This window comes from Cricetulus griseus (assembly GCF_003668045.3).
Source record: "Cricetulus griseus strain 17A/GY chromosome 1 unlocalized genomic scaffold, alternate assembly CriGri-PICRH-1.0 chr1_0, whole genome shotgun sequence".
NCBI lineage: Eukaryota > Metazoa > Chordata > Mammalia > Rodentia > Cricetidae > Cricetulus > Cricetulus griseus.
In genome coordinates, this window is record NW_023276806.1 from 232,102,985 (window position 1) to 232,118,124 (window position 15,140).

At 49.4% G+C, this 15,140-nt stretch overlaps 2 protein-coding genes across 4 annotated transcripts in view; one reads left to right on the top strand and one right to left on the bottom strand.

The window, feature by feature from the left end:
- Kifc1 (kinesin family member C1) overlaps positions 1-15,140 on the top strand; it is a 29,816-nt gene that overhangs the window by 1,636 nt on the left and 13,040 nt on the right. Inside the window, exon 2 of one of the 3 annotated variants that reach the window (XM_035451845.1) lies at positions 1,488-1,588. Coding sequence is in view for 1 of the 3 variants with exons in the window: in XM_027388977.2 (XP_027244778.1) it covers positions 11,815-11,826 (12 nt within the window). In the remaining 2 variants the exon portion in view is untranslated. Of the gene's footprint in view, positions 1-1,457; positions 1,589-11,667; positions 11,827-15,140 lie in introns of those variants that run through there. The other 2 variants (XM_035451844.1, XM_027388977.2) reach the window with 2 other exon arrangements.
- On the bottom strand, positions 1,436-1,701 carry Smim40 (small integral membrane protein 40). Its single transcript, XM_035451850.1, has one exon. The coding sequence runs from the start codon at positions 1,699-1,701 to the stop codon at positions 1,459-1,461; it is 243 nt and encodes an 80-aa protein (XP_035307741.1). The 3' UTR covers positions 1,436-1,458.

The window sequence follows — 15,140 nt, forward strand, 5'->3', positions numbered from 1 at the left end:
GATCACTTCTCGACATACGCACAGCCTAAGACCAAACTGGTCCCAGTGGTATCGCTCCTGGAGAGATGGCCGCAGAAGCCTTAGTCAGAACACCACAGAGACGCTTGCACACCCATGTTTATTGCCATAGCGTGCCCAATAGGCAAAAGAATGGAAGCAGCCTACGTGTCCATCAACCGACAATGTGTGGCCCACATGTCCAGTGGGGTCTTAAGAATCTGGGAAGACAACTTCAGTCATGACATTTGCAGCGAGACAAAGGAACTGGAAATCACCCTTAAGCAAAATAAGATATATGCAAAAGGATAAATTATTTCTTTTATTCCCTCATATGTGGCATCTGGATTCATAAGTCTATAAATTTAAATCCAGATCTCATGTGTACAGAGAGGTGTGTGTGTGAGTGTGTGTGAGCTCATGTGTGCAGGACATGAAAGTAGGAGGGGAAGGAGACTAGAGAGAAATCAATATACATGAAACAGCAAGAGACACTGGGGGGACCCGTAAGTGTGGGAGCCAGAGTGGGGATAGGGGAGGCAGGTGACACAATGTCGCCTATGACAATGTCACAATGAAACAACCCATCTCTTTTATGCTGACTAAAAAGTTAATTCTTTTAAACTTACAGGGAGGGGGCTCCTGGAGGAGTTGGAAGGGATGTCTGGGGACTGACTATGATCAAAATACATTGTATGTGTATAAGAAGTTTAAATTTGTCAGGGTGTTGGTGGTGCACGCCTTTAATCCCAGCACTTGAGAGGCAGAGGCAGGGGGATCTCTGGTCTACAAAGTCAGTTCCAGGACAGGCTCCAAAGCTACACAGGGAAACCCTATCTTGAAAAAAACAAAATAAAATAAAATAGTGTGTGTGGGGGGAGGGTGTGTGTGTGTGATGTGTGTGGTGTGTATGTGTGTGTGGTGTGTATGTGTGTGTGTGTGTGTATGTGTGTGTGGTGTGTATATTGTGTGTGTGTGATTTTGTGTGTGTGTGTGTGTGGTGTATGTGTGTGGTGTGTATATTGTGTGTGTGTGGTGTATGTGTGTGTGTGTGTGGTGTATGTGTGTGGTGTGTATATTGTGTGTGTGTGGTGTATGTGTGTGTGTGTGGTGTGTGTGTATGTGTGTGGTGTATGTGTGTGTGGTGTGATTGTGTGTGTGTGATTGTGTGTGTGGTGTGTATATTGTGTGTATGTGTAGTGTGTGTGTGGTGTGTGATTGTGTGTTGCAGAGGATATGAGCTTGGTTCACAGTTCCCACTGTAACTCCAGCCCCAGGGGATCCAACACCCTCTAGACTCTGTGGCCATCTGCACTCCTGTGCACATAGCAAACACACACACACACATATACACAGACAAATAATGTTAGAGCGCTGGCCTAAGCTGTGCCTCCCACCCCACCTCTCTGCAGTCGGCGTCCTCACCTCGGTAGCAAGGACAGGATGTCTTATCGGGAGCTGCTACAGTTCCAGCGCCTCTTCCTCCTCAGGTGTCTCCAGGAGCTGGTCCCACCACGTCGCCCATGGCAGGGGCCACAGCAGTTTGTAAGCAGCCTCCAGCATCAGCAGTGTCAGGAAGAGGACCAAGAAGGTGAGGAAGATCTTGTCCAAAGCACGCCGCAGGGGGCCCCGAGGAGGAGTGGGACCCTGGGCGAAGGCTAGGAACACATCCCCCTCCTCCACACCCCCCTCCTCCTCTGCCATCCTCACCCACTTCTCGACAGCTGGCTGGCTCAGTGCAGGGACCGAAGGCCTGGCTCAGCACTGCCAGGATTAAAGGGCGTGGCTGTGATGACCCTGCACCTGCTGGGTTTGGCCCCAATTCCAGAACCCAGGTAGAAAGGAGAGAAAGGCGTTTGAGTTTGGGGGCAATTTTTCATTTCTTTCTAAGTTTTACTATGTGTGCACGCGCTCCCACATTCAACCTTCACCTGGCTGAGCTGTTTCTCTAGCCATGGCAATTATTTAATCACCTAACCTGGTGTGAATGGTCACACTATATGATCAATAAGTCCTGTGCAACTTTGCCATATATAAGTCTGCCGTGGAAACAGAAGACCCATTACGGACACTTCAGCTGGAGTGGACGGGCATCCCATGGACCGGCATCCCAGGCTCTAGGTCCAAGTGTCAGTCTAGGGTCTCTCCTGATGGAGAAGTAGCAAGCCACTGTAACCACAGGTCGGGTGGTCGTGGTCCCTCCTACCGGAGCAAGCTGCTGTAACTCCCAACCCAGGTGAAGGAGAAGGGAAGGGTGTCTCTAACCTATGCAGGCTGGTTTTCCTCATGCTGGGTTTCTGTGGCTGACCCTCAGATTGGGAGACTAAAACCTAACCAGGCTGAGTGCTGAATGTCTGAAATCCAAGCCTGCAGGATTCGAGGGCAGGAGGATCAGGATTGCTTAGAGTCTAAGGTGGGTCTGTTTACATAGGTGAGACCTTAGCCCGGCATTGGTGGTGTGCACCTTTAATCCCAGCACTCTGGAGGCAGAGGCAGGTGGATCTCTGTGAGTTTGAGACCAGCCTCGTCTACATAGAGCTACACAGAGAAACCCTGTCTTGAAAAACCAATAAATAAACCAGCAAACCATCTAAGTAATTAAATGAAAATTAAAAAATTTTAAAAATCCTAAAAATAGAGGGCTGGAGAGATGGCTCAGAGGTTGAGAGCACTGACTGCTCTTCCAGAGGTCCTGAGTTCAATTCCCGGCAACCACATGGTGGCTCACAACCATCTGTAATGAGATATGGTGACCTCTGCTGGAATGTAGGCAGAAGACTGTATACATAATAAATAAAATCTTTTTTAAAAAATCCTAAAAACAAACGAACGAACCACCTGACTTGGGGGGGGGGCAATTTTAATCAGATTGGATACAAACGCTGAAACTCCTTGTAAAATCTGTAAAATTAGGTTCTATAGACTGACTGAGAAAAACAGATTTATGATACTGAGGAGCATCCAGTACGAGAAACGCCTTAGCCACACAGATAGTGCAAAGTTTACCAGACTAGGAAATGGTCCACTGCAACCTTCTTGGCAGAAGAAGGTATGTGGTAAAACCATGTGTACTTAATATTTTAGGTTTCCCAAGAGCCTACCTGTGAGCACACAGGCTCCTGCCTCCTCCTCCTACAAAGCCAGCCCTATCTCGGCCTCCTGAGCACTTGGATTAAGTATGCAAACTACTGTGCTCTGGATTTTATCTTGGGACAAAAGCTACAAATATTTCTCAAGTGGCCCTTGTCCTGTTGTCTAATCCTTTATCCCTGTAATGAATGTAATGAGTTTTGTGGGTTTTTAGAAAACCCTGGGTTTAATAATAGTTTGCACTGCAAAAACCAGCTACGACGAAGGCCCTCCACCCCCAACCCTGAGGAATTGGGGGTAGGAGAACCAAAAGCTCAAGGCCAGCCTGGGACACAGGAGACCTGGTCAAAATAAACGAGAAGCAGGACATGGTGGGACACCTTTCATCCCAGCACTTGGGAGGCATGGACAGGCAGGTGAATCTCTGAATTTGAGGACAGCCTGGTCTACATAGTGAGTTCCAGGACAGCCAGAGCTACATGGTGAGTTTCTGTCTCAAGAAATGAAATAAAATCAGAAAACAACACAAAAGCAGCCTGGTGCTGGGATTAAAGGCAAATGCCAGCATGTCCCACCCTTCACTTAGTATCTCTGTTTTCTTTTCCTTTTTCTTTTTATTCACATAGTATCTTAAGATCAAACTTTTGGAGAGGAGGGGAGTGGGGAGGGGGGGTGGGGAGGTTGGTTTTTTGTGACGGTTTCTCTGTGTAGCCCTGGCTGTCCTGGAACTCACTCTGTAGACCAGGCTGGTCTTAAACTCAGAGATCCACCAGCCTCTGCCTCTGCCTTCAGTGCTGGGACTGAAGACTTTCGCCACCGCCCGGCAAAATCAAACATTTAAAGGTTGCCCCTGTCAAGTCCAAAGGCTACCTCATATCCCTTAGCCCTAGGGGGGCAGGCCCACTGACTCTTGTCCAAGTCTAGGCCCAGCTCAGCCTGGGCTACAGGAGGGTAAAAGCCAGCATTCCTCAGGAACTTGTGAAACCGGTTCCCTTCTGCCAAAAGGAGACATTTCCCTTACCTCTGGCAGAAGGGACATAAGGCTGTCCATCCACAAGGACCCGTGGCTACATATTGAAGCCCATGCTGGCCTTGGGGCTCCCTCCGTCCCAATTCACACAAGTACTGTTGTACATTTCAAATCCCCTACCCAGAACCTTGGCCCTTCTCATCAGATCACCACCCCTTTAGAACCCCCGATTTCCACTGCACAGCCTGTTTCTGTTTCCTTTGCTCTGGACTCTCTGGACGCCTCTGGCTGTTCTCTCTCTCATGTCCACAATAGAAAACCTTCCCTGATAATGTAGCAGCCACGTGGGCAGTTTCTTAACTTCGTCTCCTGGTGCCAAACACCCAAGAGGGTACAAATGGCCCCTTTCCCTAGGGCTTGGCCCCTCCTAGCTGAACCAAGCTGCTGCTGTTACTCTCTGGAGGTGTGGACCATTCCATTCCGCTGCCTCCTGACACCCACCAAGTTCACCTCTAAATTTTAGGGTCTACCTCTTCACTTTCTTCTCCACCTGCACTAACCACTCATCTGTCCTTGTCTACATTGGTTAAGTGCCACCTCTGCTCTGTCCCGGAGACCCCGGGAGCCTACTACTGCCAGAAAAGCCCTGTGAGTAAGTCTCTGAGTTTCTCTCGCCTCACTGGGCACCCAGTCACATGGAAAGGGACACCTCTCTTTTGTGATTTGGGGCATTTGTCGCTGACAAGTTCCTCGGTCTCCTTGGGGATGCTGTGGATGCAAGTTCCTGTCTCCAGGGTGTCGGGTCCAAAGGAAACTCCAAAAGGCGGTCCAGACATCCAGAGATGAGCTCAACTGGACTATCGGAGGGTTTTTGTCAGTTCTGTAAAGCCAGCACTCCTCAGGGTCTTGTGAAGCTGGCTCCCATATGCCAGAAGGACTCCTTTCCCTTACTTTTGGCAGAAGGGACATATGACCACCTGTGGCACCTATCAGCATAGCAAAGTGCATGCTGGCCTCTAGGCCACTGGGGAGTCTCCACCAGGGAAGACTGCTCAAAAATGGGTTTAAGCCAATAGAAAGTCTTTATTAGATGGCCAGCAACTACACTGGGTGTTTGGGATCCCAGTGTAGCCCCAAGCCTCTCTCAGGGTGAGCTTCTAAGCACAACAACCCTGTCCTGGGCTAACACACTTCAGCTAACAAGAACAATTAGCCAGAATCAGAATGACAGAAGCCAAAAAGCAAGGTTAGTGCATTAGAGACTTTCCCAGAAATATGGGCTTTGATGGATCAGGTCTTTGTTTTCATTTTGGCAGCTGGTGATGTCTACTTGCTGAGTTTTACAGCCCGAATGGTCCTCCCATCATGGAGTCAGTTGTGCTAAGGTCTGGGGCTCTGTTCCATTCCCCCCTGGTCTTAGTGAATGAGTCAGATCCTGGACTCCTGCTCTGAAGAGGCGTAGTTGGTCCTAAGGACCATTAAGTTTACTGAACTAATACATAACTGGTCCTATAGCTTAAGAAGCCGGGCACTACTGTTAATCCCACCCAAATGAGAATTAAAGGCCCAGCCAGTGCTGATGGCAGAGTATTTAGCCAGGAGACCAGGGGAACAGAGAACAGAGACTGGCACCAATTAGTTGATATATGTAACTGTCTCTTCCTTCCTTTTGAGGTTTTCCCCAAACCAACTCAAGATTTTCTGGTATTCCTATTGATTAGCATAGAAGCAACAGGTTTTTCCTAAAGCCAGACATAGTTTCCTTCATCTCACTAGTGGTAAATCTGAGCCTCTCTAATTCTATAGGGCCATGTCTGCAAGGAACTCTCTTGTTTAAATTCAGAAACAGAAACAAACTTTGTTTTGTTTTTGAGACAGGATTTCTCTGTGTAGCCCTGGCTGTCCTGGAACTCACTCTGTGTACTAGACTGGCCTCGAACTCATAGAGCTCTGCCTGCCTCTGCCTCCCAAGTGTTGGGGTTAAAGGTGTGTGCCCCACCCTGCCTAGCTCATAAATGGAAACTTGTAAGTCTACTTAATGTTAGGATTCAGGTCTTATGCTGGTCTGCTCCCTGTCACCTGGCAGGATGCACTCAGGCAGTACCCTGGCCAGCCCGAGGTCCTCTGGCTAAGTGACTAGCTGGATAATGGCAGGGTTGTCTTTAACCTCAGCAATCAAGAGGTAGAGGTAGCTGGGCATTGGTGGCGCATGCCTTTAATCCCAGCACTCGGGAGGCAGAGGCAGGAGGATCTCTGTGAGTTTGAGGCCAGCCTGGTCTACAGAGGAAGCAGAGGGGCAGGGAGCAGAAGGGCCTGGGTCACGAAGAAACCTGGTCCCTGGTCCCTGGTCCCTGGTCTAGGAACCCACTAGGGGGCGGCAGCTGTGGCTCCTGCTTGCTTGACTCAGTTGTGGTGGATCCAGTGTGTGGTGACAGCTGCCTTCTCAGCTGTAGGAGTGGGAAGAGCCACTGGGTAGGACCTTTCCCTAGAAAGGTAGAAACCCAAAGCCGGTTTCCGGCCCCCTTTGGCCACCTGCTTGCTTCACCCAGACAGTAACACTGGACAGGAACAAGGGGAAACTTGTGGTGGACGTCTCTTCCCATCTGAGAGCCTGGGTCAGATGGATCAGTTCCGCTCTTCTGGACTAAGGTCCTGACTTCGGCCCAAATCGTTAAAGTAGCTACTACAGCTCCCATTATACCTGTTTTCAGCTTTCCTCTCATGGGAGTCAAGGATGAGCACCTAAAGGTCACCCTCAGGCAAGAGGGTGGCAGGACTGATGGGTGCAAAGCGGACTTGAAGGGGGTCCAGGAGTAGAACCTGGTCCTGGGTCACACAGGCACTGGACAGTCATTGTTCGGGGCTCGGAGGAGGAGGAGGGCTCAACAGCATGGGTGCTGTGAGTGTATGATCTTGACCCAGAGTTAACTTTTTTTTCCCCACTAGACTAGCAGTAGCTGCCACTGCTCTTAGATAGGCGGGTCATTCTGTGGCTATAGGGTCCAGGTGTTTGGACTGGTATGTCACAGGGTGTGTCCATGGCCCCCAGTTTGAGTTAGTACCCCCTTTGTCTTTTGTTTCATGATCAAACAGACTAAAACGTTTTGAGATATCTGAGAGCGCTAGGGCTAGGTTTTCTGAGACAGGGTTTCTCTGTGTAGCTTTGGAAGCTGTCCTGTCTCTCGCTCTGGAGACCAGGCTGGCCTCGAACTCACAGAGATCCGCCTGCCTCTGCCTCCTGAGTGCTGGGATTAAAGGCGGCGCCACCAACGCCAGCGACACTGTTGCTTTTAAAGCCGCAAATGCCTTTTGCTTTGTTGCAGTCCTTACTAGGGGGTCCATGCCCCGCTCTGTGCTGGTGCATAGAGGCCTTGCTGTTTCCACAAACTCTGGTATCTAGAGACAGCATCACCCACTGCGTGTGGGAACACTACCACCTGTCTTTTAGTCTTTGGAGTTGGGATCTGAGGGACAGCAGCATTCCTATTCTGACACTGGCCCCCAGTACTTCTCTTCAGTTGGTAGCCAAGATGTACAGCCTCTGATGTACAAAGCTGGGCTCTTTTTAGCCAACATCCCGTAGCTCAAGGTCTGTAACTCTTGTAGCAACCCCTCAGTGCCTCCCTCTTTTAAAGATTTTATTTATTCTGTATACAACATTCTGCTTCCATGTATATCTGCACACCAGAAGAGGGCACCAGATCTCATAACAGATGGTTGTGAGCCACCATGTGGGTGCTGGGAATTGAACTCAGGACCTCTGGAAGAGCAGCCAGTGCTCTTAACCTCTGAGCCATCTCTCAAGCACCCACCCCCTTTTTAAAGATTGTATTTACTCAGTGGCCCTTTTATAACCTATTTTCCTGGGAAACCTCTGACAGAAGAGCAGGAGATTAGTTCCTTGTTTGATTAGTCTCATCAAACAAGGTTGGAGAATTGTTAAATATCTGGGGTCTGGTGTAGCCTCCCATTGGGTCTGTCCGTTTAAAAACAAAACTGGGTTGACTCACCTCTGCCAATGGTTAGCTGAACAACACATCTTTCAGGTTCAAGACAGTGTACACCTGTTTCTCTGGAAGAATCAGGTTTATGAAAATCAGAGATTCCCTCAGGCCACTGGTCAATACAGGGAAGAAAACCTCTCTCTCTCTCTCTCTCTCTCTCTCTCTCTCTCTCTCTCTCTCTCTCTCATACACACACACACACACACACACACACACACACACACACACACACACACACAAACAACCAGAGGTGGGCAGCACACATTTACACCTAAACAGATGGGGAAATCCAGTGACATCTCACACAGATCCTGGATACTAGGTGAGTTGCCACGGCCAACCTCTCCACATCTGAACAGAAGAAGTGACTTAACTGGACATAGCTCTGGAAGGGACAGACCAAGCAACTTTCTGTTTCCTTCTGGAGTAGGGGCGTCTGACTCCTCCATTAGGCAGCGATTGATCAAACAGAGTCCTGGGGCCCTGAAACATCTCAGCCCCTAGGAGTTCCCTCTCAGACTCCTGGTGTCTTGAGGTGTGGTTTCTGGAGATCTCAGTGGGATTTTTCAGAAATGTTGTGAAGTTTGCACCAGAGAAGCCTGCTTGGACATAGGTTTAAAGCGATAGAAAGTCCTTATTAGCGGGCTGGTGACTACGCAGGTGTTTGGGAGCCCGGTGTACCATGGAGTCTCTCTCAGCGTGAGCTTTTAAGCACAAAAGCTATGTTCTGGCTTAACAAACTTCATTTAACAAGCTTTCCAGGAACGGAACTATAGAAACCAAACAGCAAGTTCAGTATATTCAAAGACTTTCCCAGGACTACGGCTTTTGATGGTTTAGGTCTTTGGGTTTTTGTTTGTTTGTTTGTTCGTTTTGTTTTCATTTTGGCAGGTGGTGCCATAAGTGTGCTGAGATTTATGGCCTGAATGGTGCTTGCACCATGGAGTCAGTTGTGCTAAGGTCTGGGGCTCTGTTACAAGTATCACCAGTACCTATTCCACATGTCAAAGTCCTAACCCTTCTCACCTCCTCCCCTGCCCCTAAATTCATTACAGCTCAGGGCTTCCTTCCCATAGTGACTCAGACTCATCCTCCTTATAACCCAACTGTTGTCAACATGGGCCTACTATTCTTTTTTTTTTTTTTTTTTTTTTTTTGGTTTTTCGAGACAGGGTCTCTCTGTAGCTTTGGAGCCTATCCTGGAACTTGCTCTTGTAGACCAGGCTGGCTTCGAACTCACAGAGACCACCTGCCTCTGCCTCTGAGTGCTGGGATTAAAGGTGTGCACCACCAACGCCCAGCCTTTTTTTTTTTTTTTTTTAAGATTTATTTATTTATTATGTATTCAGTGCAGGCCAGAAGAGGGCACCAGATCCCATTACAGACAGTTGTGAGCCACCATGTGGTTGCTGGAAATTGAACCTGGGTCCTCTGGAAGAGCAGCTGGTGTCTTAACCACTGAGCCAACTCTCCAGCCCCCAGGACTGGAGTTCTTGCTACCAGGACACACACTCTTCTTTCTTCCATTGCTGCTCTCCCTGACCATCTGCCACCCTCCTTCCTAAAGTCTCCTCCATTTCCTCCTTGCCCTGCCCCTGGCTCCCTCCTCATCTGACCCAGCTTGCTCCTGGAGCTTGCCCCGTCCCTCTTGCTTGCCTGCTGGAGCCTGAGCTCCATGGGCTACTACTCTCTTCCCCTTCTCAGACTCAAATCTCTTTCAAGCCTCAGTGTTTCACTGCTTGGCCTCAGCGCAGCTCAACGGCCAGACAGCACACTTGATTTCCAAGTTCTCGTGGGCCGTGACAGCCTCTACCACTGTACAAACAAATCACCCCCAAATCTCTTATCTCTAAACTTTCTCTACTCTCGTCTCCAAACCTTCTTGCTCTAGTCCCTCCCTCTGGTCACTGGAGTCAAATCTTACAAAAATTCAAATGTCTTTTGGGTATGGATAATATTAAAAATTGTTTCATGTTGTCTGTGCTCTATAAAGGCTGGCACTGGAGTTGGGTTACAGCCTGCTTTCTCCAGATGCAAGCATGGTTGTTTAGAAGTTTCCTCCAAGATCTTTTTTTTCCTGGTTCAGGCAGCCACCTGACTCTGTGACAGGGAGAAGGAGAGCAAAATAGAACAGCCCAGGAGAAGACACTATGTGCTTTAAAACAGGTAAAACAAAGTATTCCCAGTAGAGAATACGGCTGCCTGTCTTCCATTCCTTTCCTTGGTTTTATTAAACTCTGTAAAGTACACCCTCTCTTAATCTCTAAAACTTTTGCTTTTTTTTTTTTTTTTTTGAGACAGGGTTTCTCTGTGCTTTTTAGAGGCTGTCCTGGAACTAGCTCTTGTAGACCAGGCTGGTCTCGAACTCACAGAGATCCACCTGTCTCTGCCTCCCGAGTGCTGGGATTAAAGGCGTGCGCCACCAACGCCCGGCAATTTTTTTTTTCTGGCTACACTTTTATAATTAAACAAGTTTGTTTATTGAGCCTGAGGTGGTGGCACACGCATTATTATTATTTTGTTTTTGTTTTTTTCGAGACAGGGTTTCTCTGTGGTGTTGGAGGCTGTCGAACTCGCTGTTGTAGATCAGGCTGGTCTCGAACTCACAGAGATCCACCTGCCTCTGCCTTCTGATTGCTGGGATAAAGGCGTGCTCCATCAACACCCGGCTAAGCACAAGCCTTTAAAAAAATTCATATATTGCGTTCAGCCTGCACACACTCCAGAAGAAGGCAGCAGATCTCATTACAGATGGCTGTGAGCCACCGTGTGGGTGCTGGGAATTGAACTCAGGACCTTTAGAAGGGCAGCCAGTGCTCTTAACCTGTGAGCCATCTCCCCAAGCCTGGCACAGGCCTTTTGATCCCAGCACTCGGGAAGGAGGTGGAACTGTGAGTTCGAGACCAGCCTGGTCAACAGATGGAGTTCAGGGCAGCCAGGGCTACACAGAGAAACCCTGTCTCGAAAAACCAGACAAAACGAACAATATTCATTTACTTATCTAGGGGCGCAGGAAGGGAGGTCAGGGATTACCATGCCATTTCGCATGACATTTGGAAACACACTGCAACGGTTCTGTAGTCTCATCTTCCGCCTTCTCGTGCTTCCCCCCCCCCCCCTTCTTTTATCTCTCCTCTTGCGCTGCCGATTGAACTCGGGGGACCTCAGCATTCTAGGCAAACGTCACACCTGTCGGGCTGGCGACGAGCCTGCACTTCCCGCGGTCTCCTCTAGGTGGCGCTCGCTCCGCCCCGGCGCTGCGCAGGGCGCCTGGGCACATGCGCGTTGCCTTCCCTCCCGCGGACCCGCCCTCCCCCGGCTCCTCCACGCACGCGCGCTTCTGACGCAGCCGACGCCTCGGGAAGCCGAGCGGAAGTGCAGCGCGCTCGGCGCGAAAGAGGGGGAGAGGGCGGGGTTTAAACAAAAACAAGCACCAAGGGAAAGCGGATACGGAAGTGGGATCCCAGGGCCGGCACAGCCGAGGGCGTGGCCCCGGGGCGGGGAGCCCTGGGATTGGCCCGCGGCCGTGTCGCCGGCGCCGATTGGCCTCCGCGGACGGCGGTGAGTGCGCGGCGCGGCGCGGCGGTTGAAATTCAAAAGTGGCGGGTGCGGCGCTATCCCGGCTCCAGACCACTTCGCGGAGGCTCTGCTCGGGCTGCGTCGCGCGGGCTCGCGAGAGGACGACGGCCCCGGGTCGCTGGCCCCGGACCCCTTCCTTCCCTTGCATCCCGTCCCGGGCCGAGCACAGTGGACATGCAGGCGCAGGTGAGCGCGGCGGGGCCCGGCTTTATTGCAGTTGGTTAACGTGCTAACCCCATGTTAGCTAGGGCCTTTAATCCGTCCACTATGGTGGATGGCTAGGAAAGACCCAGAAGAAACATAATTTAAAACTGATTCAGTAACATGAAACTGGGAGTGTGACCCCGGCTCCCTGGAGCTTGCTCTGTGAACCAGGCTACTCTAGAACTCTGCCCACCCCTGCCTCCCTAGTGCTGGGATTAAAGGAGTGCACCACCACTGCCCGGCTGGAGGAAGGCAATTTTGTTGGGATGTTGGAAGTGAGATTTGTTTAGGAGATAAATTGAATGCAGAGACTGCTCTCTGTCGCTGGTTCTCAACCTTATTAATGCTGTGACTTTAATATAGTTTGTCGTGTTGTGGTGCCCCCTGCCCATAACATTGTTGGTAGCTGTAATTTTGCTACTGCCGTGAATCACAGTGTAAATATCTGATGCTCAGTACAGTCTAAGGGCAGTGTCTACCAGAGAACACTGTGGAGAGAGGGGCTTTTGAGGTTAGAGGAAATTGTCCTGTCTTTTGTACACTGATTGGAGTGATATTTGTTTTTGTTTTGTTTTTCGAGAGAGGGTTTCTGGTTTCTCTGTGGCTTTGGAGGCTGTCCTGTAACTCACTCTGTAGACCAGGCTGGTCTCGAACTCACAGAGATCCACCTGCCTCTGGCTCTCGAGTGAATTACTGCTAATTCATCAGCAGTAAAGTTGTTCTGGTTTTTGTTTGTTTGAAACAGGAGCTGACCATGTTACCCTGGCTGGTCTAGAACTGGCTCTGTAGATCCAACTGGCCTCAAAGTCTCAGAGAGTCAGTCACTGTTGTTCTTTTGTTTAAGCTGCAGCTGCTAATAAGGAAAGGAACAACGAATAAGCAACCCACGTGGAGTTTATTTATCAGAGAGGGGGGAAAGAGGGGATGGGCAGTCAGCCAATCCTAGGGAAGCCGAGAGAAAAAGAGTGAGGGGTGTGGGGCAGGACCTTTTAAAGGGAAGATTGCATATGCGCAGTAGGGCAAAGGTCGAAAGGCATGGCAGGTGAGTGAGTACTCGCTTGTTAGGGGGCGGGGTTAGGGTCATCCAAGTGTTTTGTTCTTACAATCCCGGCTGTTGTTTATTATAAAAGTTAGAGAATTGGGCGTGGCAGGTTAGGGAAGTAGGGGCGAAGATGTCTTAAGGCTGCTTCCTGCTGGCCTGGGGCGTTGATCGTCTTTGGGGGGTTGGGGGTGCTGCCACGTCCTGGAGTTGATTGTTGTTTCATTGTAGTCCGAGCCACTCTGGTGCCTTTTAGACCTGGCAAGATGTTTGTAGAATAGAGGACAAGGTTAAGTTTAGAAAAAAATTTTCTTAGGTCCTGTCATTTGACGGGAAGATTGTAAGATGAGGGAGGGGTTCCCGAGGAGTCCCAAGATGAGGGAAGGGAAATTGGGACTGGGGAAGGGTTGGATATTACCTGGAGTGAATCTGACCTGTTTGGATCTGATTCGGCTCCCTGGAACTTATAAGAGTCCTTAAAGTTTGGGAAAACAAAGATTAGACATATTAAATCATATCTAGGTGGTATGAAATCTTTCTGGTTACCTTTAACCAGAAGGCACAAACACTTGGTGATCCTTGTATCTTTAGATCCATGGTTTTTTGGCTGGCATTCCTGTAACAACAGCTAAGTAAATTATTGTGAAATACTTTGGAAATTAATGAGCAGAGTGTAATTAGAAAACAGCCTTGTAAAAATTGAGCCTTATTCTTCTGAAATAGGAGGTAAAGTGGATGATTTCAGTGTCCTCTGAAACCTAAGGGAACAGGGTCCTGTTGTAGAAACTGTGTATGAAGGGTGAGTCTCAGGTGGAGAAGTAAAGGGCTTGAGGTGGGATAAGTGAATCCAGTGGGGAAGGCCCTCAAGCTTAGCTGCTGTTGGAGTGACAAGAATTACTTTGAAAGGGCCCTTCCACTTAGGAGACAGGGGGGAGGGGCTCTGGTCTGGGGGAGAAAGAAGTACTTGATCCCCTATGTTAATTGGAGAGGTACAGGGGGTGGCACATGGCCGAGGTAGAGAGTGGTCAGCAAATTCCCAAAGGAGGGAACGGAGATGATGAAGTAAAGGTGTGAGCAAGCGGTCAGGGAGAGGCGAGGGTTTAGGTGAGAGGCCAGGTGTTAGAGCCGGCCGCCCGTACATGAGTTCAAAGGGTGAGATGAAAAGTGGTTGTTTAGGGAGAGCCCTAAGCCTGAAAAGGGCCAGAGGCAGAAGCTTTACCCAGTCAAGGTGAAGTTCCTGTGACATTTTAACCAGAACAGTCTTTAAAGAACGGTTAGTTCTCTCCACCTTCCCTGAGGACTGGGGGTGGTATGGAATATGAAAATGCCAAGGAATATTGAGAGCTTTAGACAGGGTTTGAGAGATCTGAGAGGTAAACTCAGGACCATTGTCTGACTGAAGAGAGGCTGGAATCCCAAACCGGGGGATAATTTCCCTGAGAAGGATGTTAGAGACAGTCTGAGCTTTCTTGTTAGTAGTAGGAAACGCTTCTACCCATCCTGAGAAAGTATCCACTAGTACCAGGAGGTATTTAACTCGCCTGACTGTGGGCATGTGGGTGAAGTCAAGTTGCCAGTCAGTCCCTGGGAGAGAGCCCCTAGCCTGGTGGGTGGGAAAAGGGGAGTTACGATACCTGGAGTTAGGGTTTGACATCTGACAGGTTTTACAGGAGGCAGTGATAGTTTTTAAGAAATTTAAGTCCTCAGAAGTAGGTTTGAGGTGAGCCTTGACAAACAGAGAAAGAGCCTTACTGTTAGGGTGGAAAAGCTGGTGTAAGTAGGACAGAATTTGTCTCATGTCAGGAGGTGGCTGTGAGGATGTGGGTTGTAGTGTATGAACTCCCTGTGGTGGGTGAGGTAGATCTGGGCCTGGGAGGGCTGCAGCCCTAGCTGCTCTATCAGCCCGATTATTGCCCCTAGAGATAACAGAGCTGTCAGTCTGGTGTGACTGACAGTGAATAATTCCTATAGCTTTGGGGAGGTGAGAGGCCCTTAGCATAGCCATAATATAATCTGAGTTAGTTATGGATCCTCCTCTTGTAGTAAGTAGCCCACGTTCCTTCCAAATAGCTGTGTGGGACAGGAGGATATGAAAAGCATATTTAGAGTCTGTGTAAACATTTAGAGAATGTCCCTGTGCCAATTGAAAGGCACGGGTGAGGGCTATTAATTCAGCCTGTTGGTTAGTAGTGTGGGCAGGAAGTGCCCGTGCTTCTACCACCCTGGTGTCTGACACTATGCCATAGCCTGCTTTACG

Bases quoted from the DNA above. Each gene is read 5' to 3' on its own strand.
- Smim40 (XM_035451850.1), bottom strand. From the start codon at position 1,701: ATGGCAGAGGAGGAGGGGGGTGTGGAGGAGGGGGATGTGTTCCTAGCC.